The 27,488-nt window shown below is 40.2% G+C and overlaps 1 protein-coding gene across 1 annotated transcript in view; it reads right to left on the bottom strand.

Moving 5' to 3' along the window:
• The window catches only part of OXCT1 (3-oxoacid CoA transferase 1), a 117,502-nt gene that overhangs the window by 42,296 nt on the left and 47,718 nt on the right, over positions 1–27,488 (bottom strand). Inside the window, exons 8-13 of the mRNA XM_005876003.1 lie at positions 21,586–21,693; positions 19,983–20,097; positions 15,410–15,504; positions 13,072–13,120; positions 8,328–8,400; positions 7,644–7,719 (exon numbers count right to left, since the gene is read on the bottom strand). Coding sequence (XP_005876065.1) covers positions 7,644–7,719; positions 8,328–8,400; positions 13,072–13,120; positions 15,410–15,504; positions 19,983–20,097; positions 21,586–21,693 — 516 coding nt within the window. The remainder of the gene's footprint in view (positions 1–7,643; positions 7,720–8,327; positions 8,401–13,071; positions 13,121–15,409; positions 15,505–19,982; positions 20,098–21,585; positions 21,694–27,488) is intronic.

The raw sequence follows: 27,488 nt of genomic DNA on the forward strand, positions 1-27,488 counted from the left end.
AAAGACTTACATTTTTGATATTTATTTTATATATTTAAATGCCATTTAACAAATAAAAATCAACCAAAAAAATGAGTTCACATGTCAGCATAATTTACAATAGCCAAGATTTACAACAGCCTAAGTGCCCATCAGCAGATGAGTGGATTAGAAAACTGCAGTACATCTACACAATGGAATACTATGCTGTTATAAAAAGGAACTCCTACCATTTGCAACAGCATGGATGGATGGAACTGGAGAGCATTATGCTAAGTGAAATAAGCCAGGCAGTGAAAGAAAAGTATCACATGATCTCACTCATTTGTGGAATATAATGAACAACATAAACTGATGAACAAAAAAATAGATCTAGAGATATAGAAGCATTGAACAGACCATCAGACCTCACAGGGAAGGCGGGGGGGGCGGGGGAGAGGGGAGGGTAAGAAATCAACCAAAGGACTTGTATGCATGCATATAAGCATAACCCATGGACACAGACAGTAGGGGTGTGAGGGCATGTGCTGGGGGGTGCGACCAGCTGGGGAGATGTCAATGGGGGGAAAAGGAGACATATGTAATACTTTAAACAATAAAGAATTAAATAATAATAATAATTGATGAGAAGTTCACAGCACAGTGCTTAGCACAGAAAAAAATGCATAATACATATAGAACTTTATGATTTATTCTATGAGTTTTAAAACAGAATTGATCTTGGATAGGAAGAAATAAGAAATGTTGAATTTGCCTAAACCTCCAATATATATTGAAGATGGGACATCTCGTTTAAAATGTTTGTTATTTCCAGTTTTTCTAATAAGAACTAGATAACCCTTGATAAAAAATGTCTGTGTGAGCTGAAACCGGTTTGGCTCAGTGGATACAGCATCGGCCTGTGGACTGAAAGGTCCCAGGTTCAATTCCGGTCAAGGGCATGTACCTGGGTTGCGGGCACATCCCCAGTAGGGGATGTACAGGAGGCAGCTGATCGATGTTTCTCTCTCATTGATGTTTCTAACTCTCTATCTCTCTCCCTTCCTCTCTGTAAAAAATCAATAAAATATATTTTTTTTAAAAATGTCTGTGTGGGATTCTTTATAGTAAAAAACAAGTCTTATTGATGGTGATATGAATTTGATATTATAAGTAAATTGGCTATACAAACTGCATACAAATTCTGTCTATTAGAATTTAGATGTATATCTGTTATCATGGTGTAATAATTATTGGCAACCTTTCATGTTCTCAAAATGATTTGGTTTAGACAACAAGTTATATGATTGCACTAATTTTAAAAGACATAGAATTAAATAAATGATCTCCAGGATCTTAAAAAAAAATTATCTCTAGCCCTGGCCAGGTAGTTTAGTTGGTTAGAGCGTTGGCCCGATATGCCAAGGTTGTGGGTTCAATCCCCAGTCAGGGCACATACAAGAATCAACCAATCCACTATAATAAAGAGCTAATATGCAAACGGTCATCATGCCCTCGCCCGGTGGGGCTTGATGGGGGACCTGAGGCTGCCCTCCCTGCCCAGCGGGGCTTTATGGGGGAGGGGCCGGCCGGGTCTGGGTCTCATGCGATTTCGAGGCACAAGCAGGTGGGTGGGGACTTGTCTCTGGGTCCAGTGGCATGCCCCAGATTCTGACAGGAGGGAGATTTTCATATACATTTTACTAATTTTCTTTCATCTCTGACACTTCTATTATAGAAAAAGGGCAAATAGCAATATTAAAATATTCCCTCTAATTAATTCCCTTTTAATGTGCACAAATTTCGTGTACCAGGCCACTAGTGAATTCATAAATAAGTGGAACAACAAATTGATGTTGCTTCTCCTCTCTCCCTCCCCCCTCCCTTCGTCTCTCTCTCTAAAAGCAATCAATAAAAACTATCTCTAAACCAAAGGAGTAAAGGAAGAAGTAAAGATTTCATCAACTGGAAATGCCAGATTTCATCATTTAAGATTCGGTCTTCAAGATTCATTAGCCTTTAGCTGCAGGGTCACACTTTCGTTGGTGCTTTGGCTTCATTCCCTGCTAAGTCATACCAGCAGCACCATTATTTGTGAAATTGCTAATAATGGATTTCTAGGAGACCTCATCTATCATTTTTAATGTTTCCTCCCCTCCTTTTAATGAGAAGGAGCTGCTATTGTCATACAAACACATCATTACCCAAAGGGATAATTACTGAAAACATCAAATGCAGTCAGTGCTCATTCTCTCTGTAAAGGAGGAGAGAAGAGAAAGAATGGCGGGAAAGGAGGGAAGAGAAAATAAAGAAACTGATTAATTGGTTGCTTGCTTTTTTAAAAAAAAAATGACCAAATGCCCATTCTATGCATAGAAGTCTGTTCGTCTGTTCTGACAGCGAGGAGGAGGCGGAGAGCATGTGTGCTGGGGGGCATGCAGCGCCATGCCTGGGAGTCAATCAGGTGTGTAGATCACCTTCCTTTCAGTCTCAGGTTTGGATACATGAGTTCCAGTGGATAAAGTTCGTAGCGCTAAGCATTTGGTCACAAACACATCATATGAAACACAGCAAGGAGAGAAATATTTCCTTCCCTTCAGAGCAAAAACAGACTGAGACAGCAATCAAAAGACAGAGCTCTTTAAGATTGCTGAGAACTGAGATATTCCACACACACAAAAAGTCTATTTCACTGTCTCATATCCCTTTGCTACCTAAAATATTAACATTTGTGGGAACCTAGGCAGAGTGAGCTGACTTGCTAATGGATTTGCTATTGTTTCTTTCTGATCTTAATTTTAATCTTTTTTTAACCTCAATTCAGCATCCTCCTTTGCAATGATTCCCATGTTTCTACAGTTATGTTTCACTGTTTTCCACTTAAGAAGCATTGAAAGCTAATTATATAAAAATTCTAGTAGAGGACATGAACTCTCCCAAAGAACTCTCCTGCTGGTCAATTATTTAAAAAAAAAAAAGGATAGCCCTAACCGGTTTGGCTCAGCATCAGCCTGCGGACTCAAGGGTCCCAGGTTCGATTCCGGTCAAGGGCATGTACCTTGGTTGCAGGCACATCCCCAGTAGGGAGTGTGCAGGAGGCACACTGATCGATGTTTCTCTCTCATCGATGTTTCTAACTCTCTATCCCTCTCCCTTCCTCTCTGTAAAAAAAATCAATAAAACATTTTTTTTAAAAAAGGATAAATAAAATGTTTAAAATACTTCACACATGAGATTATATAAACTATACCTGATTAGGCAGTGGAGACTTTAGAATCTGAGAGCTTAAAAAATGATAAAATGCAGAACATGCACATGGTCCAAACAGCACCTTTCAAACTCCCAGCTTGACTAGCATCATCTGAAAGGACCAGGGAGCATGGAGCCAGCTTATCCCATGACCACTCTCCAGCCATGTAAGAACTTTCCTGTCCTGTGTCCTCACCTTCCCATTCTCCTGAATTCTGTCCCTGGTGGGTGCTAAACAGTGAGTTGGGGGAGGCAGTGAATGAAGAGAAAAAGCAAAAGAACTCCATACAACCTTGTGCTAATGTGGGCAGCCTGCCCTGACCATGGCTGGGCACTGTAAGTGAGAGGACACGCACTGCTTTGGAATGCATATTACAGCAGGTTCACTACCTTGGACTGGACCCTTTAGTTCTTGAATCAAGACTGAGTTTGTGAATTAAAGTGACCCAGTGACAGTTGATGATCTAAGAATGAGCTGAAATGCCACGCAGAGGGAAAGCTTCCCTGACTGCATAAAGTTAAAGGCGCCACACGAGATAAAAATAGCTGTGTTTTGATTTCATCCCACGTGGAGCTTGTTCAACATATTGGATATGGAAAACACGATCACACACATGCTTGTTAACAGCTGGTCTCTTAAGACATCCACTAACACAAAGAAAAGTCTCCATCAACGCTGTCTCTTAAAGTGACCAAAGATAGCAGGGCTGGAACAATGTTGATAAGAAATAATAACTGCTAAGAGCCCAAAGCAAGGTCTCCAGAACAAAAGGGAAGAGGATTAAGGGACCCTCCAGAGGAGGAAGGCACATTGCCTGCTCTGTAAACACAGAGGTTTTTTTGGAAAAATCACCAAATATTTGGAAATTTAATGACATACTTCTAAATAACAAATAGGTTATAAAAAAAACTCACAAGGGAACTTAGAAATATTTGGAAGAGAATGAACATGAAAACACAACATGCAAAAATTGGTGGGATGTCACTAATATGTGCTAACAGAGAAACTTATAGCATTACTAAGTTATATTAGAAAATAAAGGTTTCAAATCAACGATCTATGGCAGAAATTGGCAAACTTTTCTGTAAAGAGCTAAATATTTTAGGTTTTGCAGGTCATATGGTTTCCATTGCAACTACTCAACTCTGCTGTTATAGCACAAAAACAGCTATGGGTAATAAAGTGGCTGTATTTCAACAAAACTTTATCTACAAAAACGGGCAGTGGGGCTAGATTCGGTACATGGACCATATTTGCTGATCCCCATTAGAATATTAGCTTCATAAATGAAATGTGGAAAATTTAATCCATTTTGTTACCTGCTGCATCTCCAACCAATGCATGGCCTTTAATATATGTCTAATAAATATCTGTTGAACGAACAAACTAACCTATAGAACAGGCATATGAGTTAAGTATTATCATTTTACAGATGCGTATACTAAAATGAAATAATTTGTCATGCCAACAATAAGTGACAGAACCAGCATTAAGCATAGGCCTAATTCCAAAGTTCTGTGCACTTTCCCCTACAGTACACTGATACAGCAAAAGCGTCACTAAATAATTATAAAAGCATCATACTGTCAAATACATATTCTCTAACTGTCCTTTTCCCTTATCCATAGTTTGTAGTTTCCTCAGAATTGGTACCAAATGAACAGGTATCATAATGTTAAAACCATATATACGTAAACATATAAAGATATAAACATATATATATATGTTTATATCTTTATTTCATAATCTTTATATTTCTATATCTGTATCTGCAGATTTAATATTTATACTACAATTGATGAAACAAAACCCCTAGATTGAATCTTGGACACAAACCCTTTAATTATATAAGTAGGAAGACAAGAAAGCTACCTTCTTTAAAACAGTCATCGTATTTAGAAGACCAAATCAATTTTGTGCACTCATACATGTAGCATACATGAGTATGACATTAATTTTTATTCTTTTTTTAAAAACGTAAGGAAAAAACAAACACCAAAACATCCTATTCTTCTCTGCCTTACAAATCCCTCATTTCAGCTCTCCACGTAGAAGGAGCAGGCCCTTGGCTGTTGCGTGGTTCAGATACAGCAGCCCAGTCCCATGGGCCACAGCTGCATTCTTTCAATATCCAGTTCCCAGAGCTGATCATACACATCTGCTTCCCTTCACAAGTCAATAATCCATGGCAGCTGTTTTTCAAAAATAGGCATTAGGAAAGCCAGAGCAGTTCTGAATATAGATTCTACGATTGCACGTCTTTCTACATTTTCGTAACTTGCCTGGGTTTTACCATCAACGTAATAATCAGGGAAATGGAAGGAGCCGAGTTGCTGTTTTGTTCAATTTTCTCTCTTCAGATGCTCAGGGCAGAATTTTTAAAAAATCTGTGTACACGGGACCAATGCTGCATACTAAGAAGCTACTAAAGAATAAGACAAAGAGCATCCAACACCATTTGCCTGCCTTAAAACTTAATGCATCTGACATCACAGTGATTAATGGGCATGCCACGATGCAGAAAAACTCAAGGCTTTGCAACCACTGAAAGATTATTAAACCCAGTAAGAAGATAAAAGTAAATGAAAAATGATATAATAAAGCTGAACTTTGCAGATGCTTGATTGTCAGATCTTGCAATAAAAATATATCTACATTTTATAAATCAACATACTAGCAAATAGATTGCTCACTGAAACTGAGTAAGGAGGCTAAACTGTACCTCATCCATAACCAATTCAGAGCAGGAAATCTGTCCTCAAAGAGTCTAATTTGGGGTAATTGAACATGAATTTAGGATGAGTGTGTTGTACTAGCAACTGCTTCATGTTACACAGCCAGCAAGTGACAAAAGCAGGATTTTAACACAGGTCTGTCTCACTGCCAGGCCCTTGCTCTTAGCGGCTAAGCGATGAGAGCCAGACGGGACCCCTGAAATTATAAACCCTCAGTTTATAGATGAGGATTTGACCCAAAGAGCTTACATGCTGTGTTCAAGGTCACACCTTCATCACTGGTACATCAGGGCTAATACCCAGGGGATACTTTTCTACGTTCTTTCTACCACCCATCTGGCCTTTTTCTAAAATTTGAAAATAGAAATACATTCTGATTTCCATAAACTGCCTATCATCACTGCACAGTGCTCAAGAGGCCCTCTCTGATTCGTTGAAGCCTCCAAAAGCCTCTTGTGACCACGGCTGATATAGAACAACAAACATTTTTAAAGGAAAACAGCAATATAATCAGTAATTAGCTAAGGGTTTCTACTACTAAGGGGTCAATCATATATTCCCTTACATTGTAAATATGGATTCTGACCATTCTTGAATACACTGGTTCCCAAACCTGGTTACACAGTGTAATCACTAAAATCTAAGAGATTTCCAAAAACTCTCAAATCATAGAACAAGAGCCTCAATTCCTAAACCCAATTCTTTTTAGCTGGTGCTACAGAGAAACACACAGGAATCCTTAAACATAGCACACCTCAGAAGAGTAACCTGAGCTACCAAATGAGCTCATAATCCCAGCCCTGCGCTCACTGTGGTCTCCGTGCACATTTTGGAAAGCGACAACTGGAATACTATGAACCACATTCCTAAATCGGCTCATTGCAGTCCTTTCTCCAAAGTGTATTCTGATAGGTTTCTTCCCTCATTTAGGTCAATAGTAAAGGAAAACCGTTTGCATTTCACGAGCATGTTGGAACATCCAGGTTTTGTTTTCCATAATAGAAGACAATGTGATTGATTACTTCTGGGGTCATGTGACCAATCAAGAGAGGACTTTAGCCCTAGCTGGTTTGGCTCAGTGGATAGAGTGGACTGAAGGGTCCCAGGTTCGATTCTGGTCAAGGGCACATGCCCGGATTGCAGCTCAATCCTCAGTAGGGGGCGCGCAGGAGGCAGCCAATCAATGATTCTCTCTCACCATTGATGTTTCTATCTCTCTCTCCCTCTCCCTTCCTCTCTGAAATCAATAAAAAATATATATATTTAAAAAAGAGAGGACATTAATCACTCACTGTGAATAAGAAAATAATAAGATTAATATAAAATTTATAAACTTGTTCAGTGCTCTTTCCAGTTATAAGGAGTTACTTATAATAAACATTTGTATTTCTTACTTTTATGATAGAACATAATTATACCATTTTTTAAATCTTCCCTACCTCTTTCTTTATGGAAAATTCTACTTTGGCCCAGATCTTGCCTATTTTTAGTCCCAGCTACATAATAAACTGGCAAAGCTGAATATTTCTCAGGGTTTGCTTAATTAAAATTTGACTCAAATAAGAAAACACAATACAATATTTCTTTATTGTTAAAATAATTATTTTGTACTCTCATGGCAATCTGACAGGATTTTCCTTAATGTTTCAAAAATAAGTATTCTGACCCAAGCATAATTCAAAAGGAAAATGTCCACTTACAGGGATCATCCAGTTAGCCAGGTCACCGTATTTGGAAACCTGCATGGCTCCTAGCATGGTCAGGTTGACATGTCCTCTGAGAAAGAGAAAGAGGAATTAACAGGCAAACTTCACAAGCTTCATGTCCCTTCACTGGAAATTGCCAGCAATTAAAATAAATAACTCTGTATTCCCCAAAATGCAATTGCTTTCCCCCACCCAACACCTGATTTCAAATACATCAGCTCAAGCTGATGTAGAGAAATAACCATTAAGGGTTCTTTTTTAAAAATTATAGCTCATCGCTTCCAAAAGACAAATTAATACAGTTGTACACAGTGAGTTTGTTGCCTTCAGTGAGGGAGCATGTGGCTTGATTGGAAGGCAAACATGAGCTAGAAAATGAACACAAAGTTTGTAGAAAATGTCAGGGGCCTCAGAAAGAACTTTTTAAAAATGTTTGCTTCGTGATAGCTGGCACACAGATATAAATTCCATTTGGGGGGCTCTTTTAATAACAGCAGGCTGGCTGTTCCCATTCCCGACATCCGATGTGAATAATTTCACATCTCTGTGCAGCCGAACAAGCCCAGGATGGTTTTCTGGCGGGGAGACGTGTCTATGTTCAGAGCCTGGCTGACACGCTCAGCCAGTGACTCAGCTCCTTCCACACTGTGAAACGTGAGCGGCTTTGTCATTACATACCCTCTAATCATCGCGAATGACTCATCGCTGGAGAAGTAAGAGGCTCCTGGAAGAACAGTAACTGTTTCCTTGCCTAAACACACACACACACACACACACACACACACACACACACACACACACACAACAAAGGGGAAAAGAGGCTATTAGATTTCTAAGAGTACTGTGGTGGAGAGAGGGGTCAGAATTGTCACTAACACTGTTCACATTTGCCCTTGCATGGTGGTAATAAAGAGCAAACCCATGTTTTTTTCATTTTATTATTGTTCTGAAGTTCTCTACAGACAATGTAACTTCTACAGACAATGCAATACCCTTCCAGGTCCCCCAGCAGCCCCACTCCCCTCACCAGCAGGTGCTATATGCTAACAGGACTGAGGAGAAAGAATCCAGTGCTACCGTGGTCGCTGGAGCAAAAAGACTGTGGAATAACCATGAAGAAATGCAATTCTGAAGGGAATACCACAGGAGATGCACCTCAGATTTTTTTTTTAAAAACCAATGAATAACCTAGAAAGATTCTTTAACATCATTAGGGTTGAATCTTCTCTTTCCATCTCAATCTCTGTCTCTCTCCCCCTCTCATCTTTCCTCTCTTGACCCTGAAAGTTTCTATTAAGACCCTAGGACTTTGATAAAATTAGGGAATAACATTCTAATACTGGCCAATGTATTTAATGTAACCCTCAAGAGGACTGCTCTCAAAACTTACATCTCATAATAGAAGTTCAGAACTGCGCAAAATCTTCATCTAATACTAACATCTATGCTCCTTTCTTCTTGTGATCTATTTCCTGTCTGTCCAGGAGCTTCGGGTGCCCAGAAGCTTCTGGTCTCGACCAGAATAGTATTCACAGGCCCTTTGCCAAAGGTAGGTCAACTGTATGACCTACCATGCATTACCCCGGTGTAATAGGACAGAGAAAAAGGAAGGGAAGGAATAGAGAAAGGATCCTGGACACAACAGGACCAGAGGGGTCTGACCATGCCCAGCCGTGCAGCGCAGCAGTACCCAGCTTCTCAAGTCTTGCCCGAAAGCTCACTTCTCCATCTATATCCCTCTCCATCTGAGCTCGAATGTGGAGAAAGAGGAAGACTATTTATATCATGCTGAAATATTTATCCCCCAAAGGAGCTGGATGCTAAACAACAAATACATTTTCACATCTTTCAAAGTACCATAAAGCTGAAAAGCTTTAGAAAATACTTTCTAGTGTGGTTAGTAGGAGCTTTTAGACAGCACATAAGAGTTGAGGGATGAAATGAGATGATGCATGCAACGTCCTTAGCCTAGTGCCTGGCACAGAGAAAGGACTCCATAAACGTTAGCCTTGTCATTCCTCTCTCTCTGAACAATGCTGTCGCCCCTCAAGGAATTACTACTACAGGACCAAGCATGACTGTTATGGTGGGTCATACAGCCAGCCTGTGGACCCCAGGTTTCAGGACAGGCCTAATACAACTGAACCTTATCCTGACACAAATTCCATGTCCAGCAAATTCCGTTCCTCACCAATCCTGTGAGGTGGAGAGCAAGCAGGACTATGTGGTAGGACAGTGAAGCAGAGGAACATAAACGTCTCCGTTCCTTTGGTCTCTGTGTTAAATCACAGTGACTTCGCAATGGCAATTTCCACGGGCTGACGGACACGCCAGGCGCTATTTACCACGTCACAGGCAACCCTGAGGTCACTGCGGAGCCTCAGCTCTCCCTATGTGATTTATGAAGCACAGTTTTATTAAAGAGCCCGGACAGCACTTCTCATGCAGGGAGCTGCCAGGCCCCTGCCAATACATTCTGGTCTCTTACAAATTACGTTTTCCAGAAGCAAAGTTAATTTTCAGCATTTTTAAACATCCAGTAACTAAACAGAAATAGATATTCTAAAGCTGAATCCATGCTTTTCAAGTGCAATATCAAATAGGGTCAAAAAAAAATAACTATAACTAATAATACAATCAATACCTTAAAGAAAAAGGGCTCAGTGTATAGGAGGCAAAGGCCAGAAACCAAGCCTAGAAGACTGTGTGTGTCCAGTCCCCAGCAATGTGATCTTGAGCACCTTACTTCACTTTTCTGGGCTCAGTTTCCCAATCTGTATAATGAGGTTTCACCTGAGGCTCAAACTATATCATACATCTAAAAAAGTACGCTGTAGCCCTGACTGGTTTGGCTCAGCAGATAGAGCATCGGCCTGCAGACTGAAGGGTCCCAGGTTCGATTCCGGTCAAGGGCATGTACCTGGGTTGCGGGCACATCCCCAGTAGGGGGCGTGCAAGAGGCAGCTGAATCGATGTTTCTCTCTCATCGATGTTTCTAACTCTGTATCCCTCTCCCTCTCCCTTCCTCTCTGTAAAAAATCAATAAAATATATTTAAAAATAAAAAAAATAAAAAAGTACGCTGTAAATTATTTAGTGTTATAGAAGTGGTGATTTGTTTTTACATAGTCATATGAGATTATTATTTAGAAAAATGGGATCCTTAGAAATAGCTTTATTATTATTTTAAAATTTCATGCACTGATTTTACCCAAACACTTAATTCAATATTCATTTCAAGAAAGTTGTATTTTAAAAAAAAAATTCCTTTCAACTTAACATAAACAATGGGCTGATCTCTCAGGTAATTTTCAATTTGAGGAGTTGAGGAAACTGACAATTTGTATTCTGGGTTCTCTAGCTCAAAGCTTTTCCTCCCTAATTTGGACAGCTCCAAAATCTAAAGCATCATAAATCCCAAAGAGGACTTTGATGAAAGAGTTAGAATATTATTAAACTGATTTGCAGCTTGGCTTCCAAAAAGCACTGAATTACTGTTTTTACAAAGCAGTTTAAGATTATACGTGACATTTCAGAAGTTGAAATACAAAACTGGTGGCTTCGTTAGGATGGAGCTACTTTTAAACTCAATCAGAAACGCCTACCATCCAACAATGTCATTAGAAAAGATTAACTATTTTTCTAAGGAAAGTGGGTTCCATGAACTCAAGCCTGAAATTTAGAAAATGGAGTTATTCATTTTGCAAATAACTCACTAACATCATAAATTAATTAAGCCAAGAAGCAAATATTTTCACAGATCAATGAACGACTGCTAAAGGGTACAGCACAATTAAATTACAGCCTTGGCTAAATGTCACTGCTTTATCACAGTGGGCCTTTCAGCGTTGAGTCATGTTAACTAATTCAACTATTCAACCAGAAGCTGTTTTACTTCCAAAAATTCTCTAAGAATCAAACATCAATTCTTCTCGGCATCTGGCCTTTAAGCTCAGCTCATTTTCCTTCTCTTCTGAGATTGGCACCTACTATTTTTGAAGGTGGAGTAAGAATAATACGTTTTCAGGAATAGAGTGAATAGGAGTAAAAGAAGGGTACAGACAAGCAGGCTAAGAATCGCATAAAAATTATCTTCTCATGGGCAGTCCCATGCTAAGGATAATCATCGGCCCCAGCACAGAGGCAGCAGTGGTGCCTCCAGCATGGGCAGGGACGCTGGCCAGGGCCTCCAACCTGCTCTCCTCCTTCCGGTTGCTAATGCATGGACTCTAGGTTCTCGTTGCACAAAGAGCTCATAATAAGAGGTAAACCATCTTTAATGTGGGAACAAGGAGCTGACAAGACTAGAGTCCCAAATTCAAAGAAACTCTGTATCAGTGGTTCCCAAACTTATTTGACCTACCGCCCCCTTTACAGAAAAAATTTACTCAGCCCCTGGAAATTAATTTTTTTAAAATTTTAATAGCAGTTACTCATCGCCCCCAAATGCACCTGTGGCCATCACCATCCCCCTGGATCGCTGCAGCGCCCACCGGGGGGCGGTAGCGCCCACTTTGGGAATCACTGCTCTATATATTACTTGTATCACTGGGTCATACCTAGTGGCAGGCACTCCCTTCAGTACCACCCTTGAACCTCTGAAGGATGCTCTCTGACTCTGATGAGGACTAGCGGACAGGAAGTAGCTCCTATAACAGAAACCTCCATGCACCAGACACCAGATCTTTTCTTTTTGCCCCTATGGATCCACACCCATACTCTTCCCATCATGAGAGTGCAGACCTATTTCAACCTGGAATTATCCAAGGGGCGGCTCAGGCAGGAGACCCAGTGGAGGAGACCCACCTCACCCTCAACCTGGCTGTGCTCCTTCCCTTCTCTGTATTTTTGTTCTTTCTGGGAGATGTCCTTGGCTATGTTTCCTAACCTTTGTTGCAGTTTTTCACTATATATATATTTTCAGCAAGAGTTTTGTTTAAGCAGTCCTAATTCTTCATACCGAAGGGCATAGTTCCTGCTAGGTGACTGACCCTCTCTGACAGCTGCCCCTTAAGGCCTGCCTAGGGGTAATAATAGTAACTCCCTGTACCATGGTATCTTACCATCCTTTCCTGGTTTCCCTAATCCTGTCCACACCCCTGTCGACTATCCCAGCCTTCAGATTCCTCAATACCCCCATTTATAGCCGGGACCCTGACCGATTAAACCACCAGAGCTCTCACCAAGGGGTGTAGCTCCACCTAGAATTTTGCCTTGAGCTTAGTCTCCCTAATAACAGTTCTCTGACAAGAATTCAGGCAAAGATGGGGCTTGGAAAGCTCATCTCCCCTCCTCAATGAAAAATACAGTGACTACTCTCTAAGAAAAGACAAAGAAGCAAGCTCACCTCCTTACTGGTATCTGGAATAGAACTAAATCAACAGCAAGGAAAACACTGGGAAACTCGTAATGAGTGAGTTTACCTGCATTGATTAGATCTGCATCAACTTCATTTTCAAATGGATATGGACCCTGTCAAATGAAACAAATGAGTCAATGTCAATTAGTAACAGAAGTTTCTCACTGAACTGAACACTAATACTGTAATATAAACAACGTCGCTAAAAACTCCAGGAAATCGTCTTCAGAAGACTTGAGGTAAATCTTCAAAAGATAATTCTGGTATTTGTATGGCTGTGTTTCTCATATTGATTAGTCTTTCCTACACTAATAATTGTGACTAGGTAAATGAAAAATATTTTCTAAATATGATCAAAGTTTGAAAGTAATATTAAATTGTTTGAAATATAGGACAATAAAACAAAAAGTATTCACGGCCTACTATGCAGCAATGTTATTCATAAACCTTCCTCTTAGCAAATATAAACTAAATGGCTGCATTATTTGGCTAGAAAGACCAACAGAGGCCAAGTTTCAGCTTTTTGGTATGCAGAAGCCAAAAGCTTGAATTTGGGGTCCTAACCTTATTGTTCAAAACATGTGAGTTTTGCTACCTTTGTTTTCCCTTTGCCCACTTATTCTTAATAAGTTTTTTAAAAATTTTGTATGCATTTTTATAAAATATCTCTACTTGAATGGGGCAAGGAGTTCTGTAACATAACATATATTAATCAAAAAGGGAGAAAAGAGAAAAGAAAAAGGCATAAGATAGAACCAAGAATGAGGACATATTGGCTATAAAATTTTAACAGACTTTCTAAGGGACCAAATTTTATTTTTTAAGTATATTGAAGTGGTAACTAATGTTTAGACCTATGTAAATTTCCTTTTAAACATTGACCCTGGGTAATTCACGTAAACTTATTTCCCTTATTTCAAACTGAGGGAACTGGTCACTCTAGATAATCCCTAAGGTACCCAAACAATACACGTCTTCTTTTTTGTTTTATTGTTTGTTTGTTTGTTAATCCTCACCAGAGGATATTTTTCCATTGATTTTAGAGAGAGTGGAAGGGTGGGGGAGAGACACAGAGAGAGAAACAATGATTGGTTGCCTCCTGTAAATGCCCAGACCAGGGCCGGGGATGGAGCCTGCAACCAAGGTACGTGCCCTTGACCAAAATCAAACACGCAAACCTTCAGTCCAAGGGCCAACACTCCACTAACTGAGACAAACCACCAGGGCCTAAGTCTCTGACTTCAATACGAATCTGATTTCATCCAAACACATATCATTTTCGTCTTTGAAAATGGTCATGATTATTGCCTCTATCAACCAGGATCGACTCTATGCTTATAGTCATTATTTATATTATAAATACCAGATATACATTTTTACATATATAATTTTTATTGCATTAACAGTTATAATCCACTGAGGAACAATAAAGATTAGGAATATTATAAATTGGCAAACTATAAATAATCTCTGCCATAGTTAATAATTAAATTAAAAATGTCATTCGGGAAGCAAATGTGCTTCTTTTTCTCATTATAATACTGAGGAAAAACTGTGGTCAAATTCTCTGAGAATACTGAGCTCACCTGCAAGGTTAATTCTGAGGAAAAGAAAATTCTACCCTTTGGGACAACAGGACCTTAAAACACATTGATGAGAAGAATTGCTAAGGCTTTTTTAATTAATCAACTGTCAAAAAAATGACCCTGCCCTAAACAGAAACCTTACTCTCCAGTGTTCACTCAGAGCCTTACTGAATTTTATTTCACAGAGACTGGTTAACCTTCATTCCTGTCCAGCCACACAAGAGTTAAAAGTAGTTAACTAAAGAGCAAACTGTGAAGTCCTCTGAAGCAGGCACCAAGGGAGATGGAAACCCACTACCTGATAAAGGAGGAGCAGTGAAAAAACTTGCATAGTCAGGAAACGACATCTACTGCAGCAAATATAACACTACATATTCACAGTGACCACCACTGTATGGGAAAGTTAAATATTTTATTGTGATGATAAACAAATAGAAAAGGAAGGCTGGGAACTTTAAGCTAACAATTCTCAGTTATTAGAAGATTTCACTACATGGAATAGCTAGTTCTCCATCAAGACTGCATAAATACATAGAAACATGGAACAGACTGTGGAATCTCAGAGGGAAGGCAGGGGTGGGTGAGTGGGTAGGAAGAGATCAACCAAAAAAACTTGTATGCATATATGCATAACCCATGGACACAGACAATGATGAAGGCCAGGGGCAGGGGGGTAGGAAGGGGGTCAATAGGGGTTGGAGGGTGGGGAAGGGTACATATGTAATACTTTCACCAATAAAGATAAATTTAAAAAAAAAAAAAGGATGAGCAGGGGGAAAAAAGACTGCATAAATAAAACTTTAATTTCTATCTTACCAAACCCAGGATTCCATTTTCACTCTGCAGATGGATAGTCATATTTGGGCTGATAAAGTTGCTGGCCAGAAGTGGGATTCCTATGCCCAAATTAGCTGGAAAAGAAGATGTTAAGGTAGAACGTGGAAAAGGTAGAGAGATTTATGCCATAAATCTTCCACATACATCAACCCGAAGAGAAGCCTTCTTCAAAGGCCCTTGCTCTAAATGTAATTACTGAACACATTCTCCAATCACCCTCTAGGCACTTTTGTAATTAAAAAAATAAAATAAAATCACTAATTAATCACAGCTTTTTCAATAACACTGATATGCTTTCCCATAAATATATCAAAGCGGTGGCTTTAGAAGACCAGCCAAGAGGTCATTTTCACTGTAAGACATTCTGTTTGCATTAACATGCTCAGCAAATTTGGACTGATGTATTATGACTTGTGACTGATATAATATTATTAAATGTGGACTGACCTTTGTTTAAAAGCAATTTTGACTTTTCAAAACTCCAACTAAAAATAAGGATGACTTAACATTCTTAAAAAGGGCTACCATTTCTAAATTTTAAAAATTTTCTGACAATACCAAAATGTCTGCATGAAAGTGTTTCATCTCCTTTGAGTCACTGAGATAGCATCCACTGGTGACTGAGTCTTCCCTAAAACACAAGGGGGGAAGGGGGCATAAGTTTCAGTGAAAAAAATTGTAACTATATAAAAAGTAGCTGGGCCTTGACCAGTTTGGCTCAGTGGGTAGAGCGTCGGCCTACGGACTGAAAGGTCCCAGGTTCAATTCCGGTCAAGGGCATGTACCTTGGTTGTGGGCACATCCCCAGTAGGGAGTGTGCAGGAGGCAGCTGAATCAATGTTTCTCTCTCATCAATGTTTCTAACTCTCTATCCCTCTCCCTTCCTCTCTGTAAAAAATCAATAAAATATATATATTTTTAAATGTAGCTGGGTTAAGGCATCAAAGAGTAACTGAGGGTGTTGAATCTTCTTCCTTAGACATCAAAATAGGATAAATCCTAATATGTACCCAAATGGTGTGGGTTCAGTCTTGCCTCTCAATACCAGCAATCTGACCAGATCAGCGATATGTAGACAAAAACTCACAGACACAGACAACAGTATTGTGGTTACCGAAGGGGAAGAAGAGGGAGGGTGGTAAAGGGTAAAAGGGTCGAATATATGGTGACGGAAGGAGATTGGACTTTGGGTGGTAAACACACAATGCAATATACAGATGATGTATTATAGACTTGTACAATTCAAACCTATATAATTTTATTAACTAATGTCACCCCAATAAATTTAATTTTAAAAAGAAGGATAAAAAAGATATGCTGCCCAGAACTGCCGACTATGCTGTCCACTACGGCTCAAGAGTGGTAAACACTCACTGTTATTTAAATGCAGTCAAAATCCAAACACTCATTGTACTAATTACCTCTTCCTATCTCTTTTTTGAGAAAATACTTAAAAGATTAAAAATGGCGGCAGAGTAGGTGGATGCAGCACGGACATGCTCCCAAGAACAAACTGGAATTAAAATACAGCAAAACTCCCTGAATCATCAACAGAAGACTCACAGGAGAGGACCCTGATACCTGAGGGCTGAAAGTGGAGGCCGCATAGAAACTGGTAAGAGGGGCAGAGGGGCGGAGGCGCGAAAGGGCTGGCCAGGTGCCCATAGGCAGCAAGTGAAATTCCAGAGAGATATCTCAGCTGTGGGGGTTGCCACTGAGAACTCTGGGGTCTAATCCCCAAGCTGGGCCCTGCAGCAGAGAACACCAGAACTGAGAAGGGTACCCACATAACATCTCCCTGTGAAAAGCAGCCGGGTTGCTGGGTTGCTGTCTGCCAGGGAGTGACAGCTGAAAAGTCAGGCATCCTCTTAAAGGGCCAATGCACAAAATCCCCTGTAGAGCTGTTACAGAATTTACCAGGCAACTGGAAAATATACACACAGGAGTACTTGGATATACAGGAAAAACCCATTTATTTCCAGATGTACTAGTATCATGACTCAGGGGAGCCTTTTTCCAAATCCTGAGCAAACCAATATAGAGGAAGCTTTCTCTTTATACCCTTTGGTTTCTTTGTCTCCCAAATAAGACTTCTGGACCTTTCTCGGGCTTTGCAAAACGCCCCATGTGTTGGGATGGGTGCCGTGAGACCACACCTAAAGGCCTGGCCTGGCACCAGCACTGATGACCCCGTCCAAGAATTGTACTGTTCATGGTTTATGGCCTCTGTAAAATGTGAGTATTTAGGTAAACAGGTCTGGCAAGACCAGATAATTAAGGAAGGGGCAGTGACTAGACTATAGGCTAACAGGAATGTGCATTAGGGATACTAATTAACTAGGTACAGAGTCAGGCTGCTGATCTCCCCCCCGCCCAAAATGTCTTCTTTTCTTCATAAGACTTGTACTCTGGCAGAGGGAGGGCAGAGTGGACTAGAGCTGTGTAAGCAGAAGCCAGGATTGGGGACTCGGAGGTTAGAGCTCAGAAGGCAGACACCCCAAGTTTCCTAGGCTGAGTCATTCCCTCACACAGCAGACGACATCTTTCCCACACAGACATTTGCTATATAGGAGGCCTTGCCTGGGGGAAAGACAGTTGATGCACCCTACTGGAAAACACCTTGCCATGAGGCCACTTAAGAGACTAAAAATAACTACTAGCCTCCAGGCAGAAGCAACTGCCCGGCCCTGTTGAAAAAACTCGTGCCACTCCCTAGCACATTACCTGGGTGGGGGATCATATCAGTCTGTAGGCAGAAGTGGTCTCTGGAGGCTTTGAGTCTTTGCCTGTTCTAACTAGTCAGAAATAGTGTTTGACACTGTCCTGTACTAGAGATTGAGAGGTATAGAGGATCTACCTAATACATAATCAGAAATCCAAACAGACAGCCAAAACGAGGAGACAAAGAAGCAACCCCCAAATGAAAAAACAAGAAAATTCTCCAGAAGAAATAAATAAAACAAAGATAAGAAAGTTATCTGAAACAGAGTTCAGAGTAATGATGGTAAAGATGCTTAACAGCAAGAAAAAATATACAGAAACTATGAAAAAAGAACAATTAGAGATAAAGAATGACATAACACAAATAAAAAACACATTGGAAGGAATACACAGCAGTGGGAAGATAAGGATCAAAGACAGGGTTGAAAAAAAATCAATCAACGAACCAAAAAGAAAAAATAATGAAAAAAACAGGAGGACAGCTTAAGGGAGCTGTGGGACAACGTGAAACGTAACAATATTAGAATAGCTGGTGTGCCAGAAGATGCAGAAAGGGAGAAAGGAATAGAGAATGTGTTTGAAGAAATAATGGCAGAAAACTTCTCTAACCTGGTAAAGGAAAAAGTCACACAAGTTCAGGAGGAACAGAGAACTCCAAGCAAGAAGAACCCAAACAGGCCCATGCCCAGACACATCATAATTAAAATGCATCAAAAAAAAATTAGAGAAAGTACTTAAAGCAGAATTTGAGTCATTTACTGAACACCCTTATAAAACATCAGACATAAAAAAGGATACTCAGGAGACCTTTGTCAGAGGAAACAAGGGCCTGTTAAGAAGTTGGGTCTTACAGAGAAAGACAAACACCATATGATTCACTTATACGTGGAATCGCAAGAACAAAATAAATGAACAAACAAAATAGAAGCAGACTCATAGACACAAAGAACACAGTGATGGTGCCAGCTGGGAGGGGGCTAGGGGACTGGGTGACAAGGCAAAGGGATCAAGAAGTACAAATTGGTTGTTACAAAATAGGCACGGGGATATGAAGTCCAGCATAGGGAATATAGCCAATAATATTGGAATCACTATGTATGGTGCCAGGTAGGTACTGGAAATACCAGCGGGAAACACTTCATAAAGTATATGATTGTCTAACCACTATGTTGTACACCTGAAACTAATATAAAATAATACTGAATGTAAACTGTAATTGAAAAATAAATTTTAAAAAAAGTTGGATCTTATGTTTCAACGAGTATGCAAATGTCAGAATACAGAGAAAGCCAATAGCACTGGCTGTAACTAGTACTTCTGAGGTTTAAAACCCTCATCTTGGGTAAGCTCCAGTCCCAATAACATTTAGCCAAATGCCAAATTGCACTGAAGTCTATAGTATATGAGAAAATAGCTAAACAAATTTTTGGTCACCATTTTGTTCAAGAAGGCAAATGGACTATAATCCCAATTTCATATATCCTTTCTTTTTTTAATTTTTATTTATTGGTTTGGGAGAGAGACAGAGACATCAATTTGTTGGTCCACTTTATGCATTCATTGGTTGCTTCTTGTGTGTGCTCTGACTGGGGATCGAACCCGCAACCTTGGCATATCAGGACGACACTTTAACCAACTCAGATACTCGGGCTGGCCAACTTCATATATCTTAATATCTGTAGATTATATGCCACACTTTGTAAAAACTGATCAACCGCTTTAAAAGTTACAAAGGCCTATAAAAGAATCGCCATGCAGCAGGCCCGGTAGCCTGAAGAACATGGGAAAAGCAAGGCCTCGTCTTTGCCAGTCGCACAAAGATAAAGGATACCATACATGCCATCCTCAAATTCAAGAGCTGCCCGCTTGATGATGCGCTCCCTCACATTATCTCCAGGTTTTCCGGATTTGGCTTTTACATCTTCCTGTTTCCGGGTTGATAAACGCTTTAAGATAAACAGAAATAAATTATTCGTAATTGAGGTACACCTTGGATTTTTATCACTGTAAAGCACAAAAGTTTACTAGAAAAAAAATTGAACTCTCTCCTACTACTACTATGAGGCCAATCTGCAATGTAATAGAGTTAAAAAGAGAAAAAAGAGAATACCCAGAAATAATTTTTTTTAATCCTCACCCAAGGATATGCTCATTGATTTTTTTAGAGAGGAAGGGAGAGAGAGAACAAGAGAAACATTGATGTGAGAGAGAAACATCAATTGGTTGCCTCCCATATGCACTCTGGCCAGGGATCAAACCAGAAATGTGCCCTGACCAGAAATCGAACCCACAACCTTTTGGTGCACAGGACAACACTCGAACCAATTGAGCCACCTGGCCAGGGCACAAATAATTCTTTAGAAAATGAGGGATTGAGGTCAGATTTATTTGAAGGGCAAGGTATACTTGCTCTGTCTCTTTGAAGCAATTAATCCCCCTGCTCCTGTCACACTGACTGCTACTACTGCCACCTCCCAAGACTCCTACAACTGCACTCTCCTCCAGAGCTCGGGCACTGAGCCGGAACGAAGGGAACAGGAACAGACTTGGACTCTGCTTTTGCAGGGCTGCCAGAGTGTGTTTACCAGGTGTTGCTCTCTCAACAACCTATTTCCACCTGCAGTGTCTGGACTGGTTTTGCTACCAGCACATCACAGGGCTCACAGACATATCCAGCAACCAGCCAGGAAAGTATTTCCAAAGCTGAACCTCCTAACACAGACTTTGGTTCCTATTTGCAAATGTTCCATCATTTCTCCCTAGCCGGCTGACATCAGTTTTGGATCGCAGAATGCCTTTTTTTTTTTTTTTTTTTTTGTCATCCAAAGGATATAGCCTATCTCTGATTCCCTGATACCCCCAATACATGTTTATTCTGTTGCTGATCCCTAGACACTTATGAATCTTGGTACCCATCCTGGTCCAGATGGTCATTCTTCTAGCTCTGAGTATACTTGAAATACCTCCAATGCTCCTGCAAGCCACTCCTTGCCACAATCTCCTACCCACCAGCTGCCTAGAGCCTAATGCCTAACACTAATGGGAAGTGGCGTTCTTCCCGGACTCTGTAAACCGTAAAGCAACTTTAAGACAGACAGATATTTCTGCATGATCAAACATGGACAGTCCAGCAGGGGGCAGCCTCAGAGGAGACCTACTTATCCTCTACCCGAGGGTCAGGGGAGAAGCAACGCTATGCATCTTAAGTCAGCACACTCACAGAAGCCTGGAAACCAGGATCACCGGGCACTGTTGGGCTGGACGACAACACAGGTGACATGTCCCTTCACGATGGGTACATGAGAAGCTCATACTAAGACCCAGAGCAAGGCTTCCTGCTCAGCTTTAATTCCCTCTTATCTGGAATGAACCCAGGGACACACGTCTCTGATAATCAGACCCGGAAATACTGACAGTGAAGTTAAGTCAACTACCTCAATTCTTTTCTCATATTTTTCTCCCTTTATAAGGCGATGTACATAAATCTTAGGAATATGGATGTCTTCTGGGGCAAAGGATCCAACATCCACAATTTCTTCAACCTATACAAAGAGAAAAAGAAATTTTAATTAAATAGTGAAAGCTTAAAATGAACCCTTTTTATTTAAAAAAAAAAATGAAGTATATGCATCTTCACTTCCAACTCGGGTTGTATACACAATGTAATAACACACACACACACACACACACACACACATGGGTTGTATACACAATGTAATAATACACACACACACACACACACACAGGTGGGTGGGCAAAATCCTATACCAGGGATTACAAGAGGCATTTTAGTGATGGTGTACCTGCTGCCCAACAGCTGGGAAGGAACAAGACATGGAGGACAAAAGCTATCTTCTTTGATAAACAGATGGATCTTGACCCAAATCAAACAAATCTCCCAGGAAGAGTCAGGAAACATGGGGGCACCTAAACTGAAATAGTGGGTACAGATGTGCACCGACATTCACCTGAGAATGAGTCAGGGGGAGGCAAGGGGACCCCAGCACTGTACTCTGAACCTCTCCACGCTCCGGCATTTCCTCCCCAGCTGGTGACCAGGTGGTGGAGGGGGAGCAGGGAGGGCAGCTGAGCACCTGCCACCTCCTCCACCCATGGAACTCTCAGTCATTAGGACTCATTCCCACCTTTACACTTATTCCATTCAACTCTTAGAAGACAGTCCTGACTTTAAAAATTCATGTGTACACAAATCCATTATCCTGGGGATAAACATGAAGACTTCCTATTTGTGAAGATATTTACCACAGCATTTGCTAAAATATGAAGGAGTTGGAAACAACCCAAATGGTTAATGACAGGACAAATGTAAAATATACCTGGTGCATCCACATAATGAATAGTTAATGACAGCTCATACTTCAATGCTGGCTCTTTGGTCCTATGTGTAAATTATTTCTATACCTACCAAAGACTGAAAGGGAATACACTGAAATACTAATAATTATCATCTCCGGGTGATAGTACAAGTTATTTTTGTTTCCCTTCTACTTTTATAATGAAGGAAACCTACAATGTGCTTTTTTTAAAAAGATGCAATAGACATCAAGTAAGTAATTTCCAAAACAAGAAAGTACATAAGTGAGAAATGTGATATATTCCTTAATTAGTTAGATAAGTACCAACTAGCACATGTGAAAAAGAAAACAGCAACGCTAAGAAAAACAGTGGTTTCTAAATTCTGAAGCACTTACAAGATTATGAAATATATTCAGAAATCCTTTTTGCTTCCATTTTTTTTAAATAATGTGAGTTATTCCCCATGTCTAACACTCTTCCCAAAGCTCAGGGCCTTCTGCCTCTTGCTTGCATTATTGCAGCAGCTCCCTAACTGTTCTCCCTGATGTTACGCTTCAGCAGGGGCAAGAAATACAAGGGAAAGGGACAGAAACTAGTACTTCTCACTTAAACCACAAATGCTGATGGCAACCAATCACTATTCTCCTCTGGTTCCACCAAAGAAAGTTTCGACAAAAACAACAACACCAAATTAAGACAAAGTTTCTTCACTGAGAGTAACTGCATCACGACTTTCCCAGCAAAAGAGTGGAAGACACTGGTAAAACAACTCAGATGAAAAGCACGCATCGGCTAACACCCCAGCGTCGGGTAACACCCCATCGGGCCCACGCTTTGCTCTCCTGTTAGGATGATTTGCACATGGCAAAGTGCACGTGCAGCATCTGTTCAAACTTCATCCACACTCAACAGTACGGAAAATTTCTACACAGAAATCAATGCTTTCTCCGAGTTGGTTGGCTGACTTCCATAGCAAAGGAAGAAAAGAATGTGAAGTACAAACCAACAGGAGAAAACATGTTTTCAGACAACATGTGAAAAGAGTTTTTTTAAAAACAGAAGAGGCAGGACCATCTCAATGCTACCCACTGAAGGGGCTGAGGCTTCTGGGCTGGTTTTGTGTCATCACGAGAAAGAACGTGTGTGTGTGTGTGTGTGTGTGTGTGTGTGTGTGTGTGTGTGTGTTGGGGGGGGCATCTAGTGAGATCAGGCAGTAACATAAGAGTCAAAGAGATCTGAAAAGAAAAAATGAATAAAATGCACTTGTTAAGGAAAAAGTAATAATAAAAGTGTGTAAGAGCACTCACAAACAATGGCAGAGACACACCTCCTAAAGTCACAAGTGGGTGAGATAGAGAAGAAGGAACAAAGAAGAGGCCTCAGTGCAAAGCAATGGGCATGCGCAGGTGTCCTCAGACAAGGTCAAGTTGGAAGCAAGGTAGCTAGGAACCACCCAGACTTCTCCTTGGCGCTGTGCATAGTTCTTATGTGGCACCATCTGGTCCATCTAAAAAATCCAGACACTTGAGGCTTCTCTAATTAGTACTTGTCTTCAGTCATTAGCAGGAAAATAGAGGCTAGGAAATGTTAATTATTATTGATTTGAACTCTCTTTTCCAAGGTTGCTTTCTCTGCCCTGCACGCATCCTACTTTATAATTCTGAAAAGTTGTATAATAAAGCTCGGAGAGAGATCAGAATTCATCCTTGGGTGACAATGTTTTTGTTTTTACTTGGCAAGTACTATTTATATCTCAGGCAAAGGAACAGAGGAGCTGCCAGGCAATAACTTCCTTATTTTTATTTTTATTTTTTTAGTGACAACCTCCATCCATTACAGCCACAGAAGCGGCTCGACCGTGGAGGCTGCTAGTGGAGAAGGCTGTGAACCTGCAAACCCAGCTGTTTCATGTCGCAAAGTGAGGGCTGTGGAGGAGGGAAGGAGGCAGGAATCACATGGCAGACTTTTTCCCTGAGCCATTTTAACTTTCAACAAGGTGTAGAATGACCCTGGCTGGGTTGTTCAGTTGGTTGGAGCATTGTCTCATACACCAAAAGGTTGCAGGTTCAATGCCCGGTTGGGCAGCATATGGGAGGCAACGGATCGATGTTTCTCTCCCTCTCTCTTTCTCCTTCCTCTCTCTCTCTAAAATCAATAAACATATTCTCAGGTGAGGATTTTTAAAAAAAAGGTTCAGAATGAACATTCATCTTTTGCCAAGAAATAAAAAAAGCAGACAAGCAGCAGCAATAATGTCTGTAACCTATGAAACACCAACCCAAATTAGCAAAAGCTGAAGCCTAGAAAAATGGAAGAGGAAGGCAATGAGCAATAACAGAGCCAGGTACACGCTGGATGCAGAGATGCTCTGGATGTCAGTTTAAGCCAGAGAACAGGTAAGATGAAGAAAACGTGGAGAAAAGGCAAGTCAGCATGCAGGGCATCCTTCCCCAAAACCCAAAGAAAAAGAAAAAATTTTCATTAATCCAAATTTTTCATTAATCCAGAAAAGTCCCTATCTTCTTAAGCTTCATGCTAAGAAATGAGATGACTGGTACAAAACATAGGAGAAGATGGCATGAAAGCTAAAAAGGCTTGGAGCACATGCATGTGGTCTTAAAGGTCTACATGGGAAGGCACGGGGACTGAAAAGATGAATGGCTATTAAAGAATCTGCAGCCTGCCCTAACTGGTTTGGCTCAGTGGATAGAGTGTTGGCCTGCGGACTGAAGGGTCCCAGGTTTGATTCCGGTCAAGGGCATGTACCTGGGTTTCGGGCACATCCCCAGTAGGGGGTGTGCAGGAGGCAGCTGATCGGTGTTTCTTTCTCATTGATGTTTCTGACTCTCTATCCCTCTCCCTTCCTCTCTGTAAAAAAAAAAAAATCAATAAAATATATTTTTAAAAAAAGAATCTGCAGCCTTAAAAACGATGGTAATTATGATGGCACAATCGTTACTGAAACCTGATTGACTGGATCTGAGGCCCACAGACATTCCACCACGTGCAGTGAAAATAAGCTGCCCAAGTATGTGAAAGGACAAGGAACTAGGCACACGTCCGAGGAGCCACGACCTAGGGCGGAAATGTGAGAAAGTGTATTTAAAGTGATTTCAAAGAGGAAAGAATATCACACTAATGGCTATGGAATCAGAGTGCTCACTAAACTAAAGAGGCAGATAACATATTTTTATAGAAATGATAAAATGGGCTCAGAAATAAGACAGTGCTATCATGAGAGACACTTATTTTTGAACACCTTCTATTCATGATATTCTGCTGATAAATCCTCTATTGTCCTCTGACAAGATCTATCTCTCAGAATGAAACCATGAGACAGAAACCATGATTCTGGGCTTCCAACCAATGAGGATAACTGCTTGGTAAAGTAGAAATGATGGAAACCCTGAGAGAAAGTGACAAGGTAAAATTGAAATGTGCAAGAGACCAGGAACTGAATCCTGGACATACATAGAAATGGATCCAGATCTTGGAAGAAAAGCAGATTTCAAAAAGTTGAGAGAAAAAGACAAGTGGGCTCAAGTAGTCAGAAACTCTTAGTGACAAATGGGGCTTGCCAGGCTCTCACACCCCACTCGGACAATGTGCAAACAGATCGTCCTGGTGACGAAGAGAACGAAGTGGAAACAAATGAAGGTAGAAAATGGTTTCTGCTGGCTAGGAGAACAAAATAGGCCAATACTAAGTGAATGAAATTCACTAGGGATCAAGGTTAATGTTGTAATTAAATAAATACCTGGCCTAATACTTTTTTTTGAAAAGGAAATAGAAGGGTTTAGCTAACTACCAGCTCAAAGACTATAATGTAGAGCAACCTGTGGGTTGAGACCCCTTTGGGGGTCAAACGACCCTTTCACAGGGGTCGCCTAAGACCATCGGAAAACACATATATAATTACATATTGTTTTTGTGATTAATCACTGTGTTTTAATTATGTTCAATTTGTAACAATGAAATTGGGGGTCACCACAACATGAGGAACTGTATTAAAGGGTTGCGGCATCAGGAAGGTTGAGAACCACTGATGTAGAGGATACCCCAAAAACTCCAAAAGAATCTTCCTTTCTCCACTTGCTGTCCAACCACAGAGTTCACGATAATCATCTTCAACCAAATGTCCCTCATTACTAAGTAAAAACAGTTCTTCCTCCCTCCATTGTCTCATTTAGAAACACTGGGTAAGAAGGAAAATGGATGATGCAGTTTAAACTCTTTAGAAGAAAAGCTTTACCTAAACTAACTCAATTTATTAAAACTATGACTAGCAGCAAAATAAGTAGGACAGATTGATCCCCCCCAAAAATAGAAATATTACTTTACTCAGAGACTATCCCAATAGTTTTCATAATGTGGGAGAATTGTTTTTTAAAAAAAACAAACTTAAAGCAGCTTATTGTAAATATTGTTTTCATTTCCACTGACTCTAATACCACATCCAAACAGTTCAGCCCATGCTAGTATTTTGCTAACACATTTGCTTTGACCAAAAATTCCAATCTTCAAATAGCCTCCAGGAAGTATTATAAATATACAATTTTATGTCATATATTTTCCTTAAAAAAATTTTATTAGAACTGTAGCAAATCCAGAGAAGTAATTAAAGTGACTACACCTACCCGAATGAATTAAAATACTTCTAACATGTTAATTCAAAGCACCAGTCTTATCTATAATAGTAAGAAAAAAAAAACTATACCATTATCACATGCTCCCAGGAAAGCAGGAAGACATGATATAATTAATAGAATTAAACTAGGATCATTTTCAATGAAGAATTATGGAGAAACAGGGAGAAAAAGGAAGTTTGTGTTGGGTTTTACAGCCCCAGAAATACTGCCTTGCCTATTAGTGATGCTGACTAAAATGTTAAAAGGTTACTATGCAACAGGGAATGAATATGCCATACTTATTTATATAAAACTACCCATATTAATCTTAGTAAATGTTAAAACCAGCTTGTTACTCCAACCTGGTTTTTTCTCTCAAAACTAGAGCTTGC

This window comes from Myotis brandtii, unplaced genomic scaffold, assembly GCF_000412655.1.
Source record: "Myotis brandtii unplaced genomic scaffold, ASM41265v1 scaffold478, whole genome shotgun sequence".
Lineage (NCBI taxonomy): Eukaryota > Metazoa > Chordata > Mammalia > Chiroptera > Vespertilionidae > Myotis > Myotis brandtii.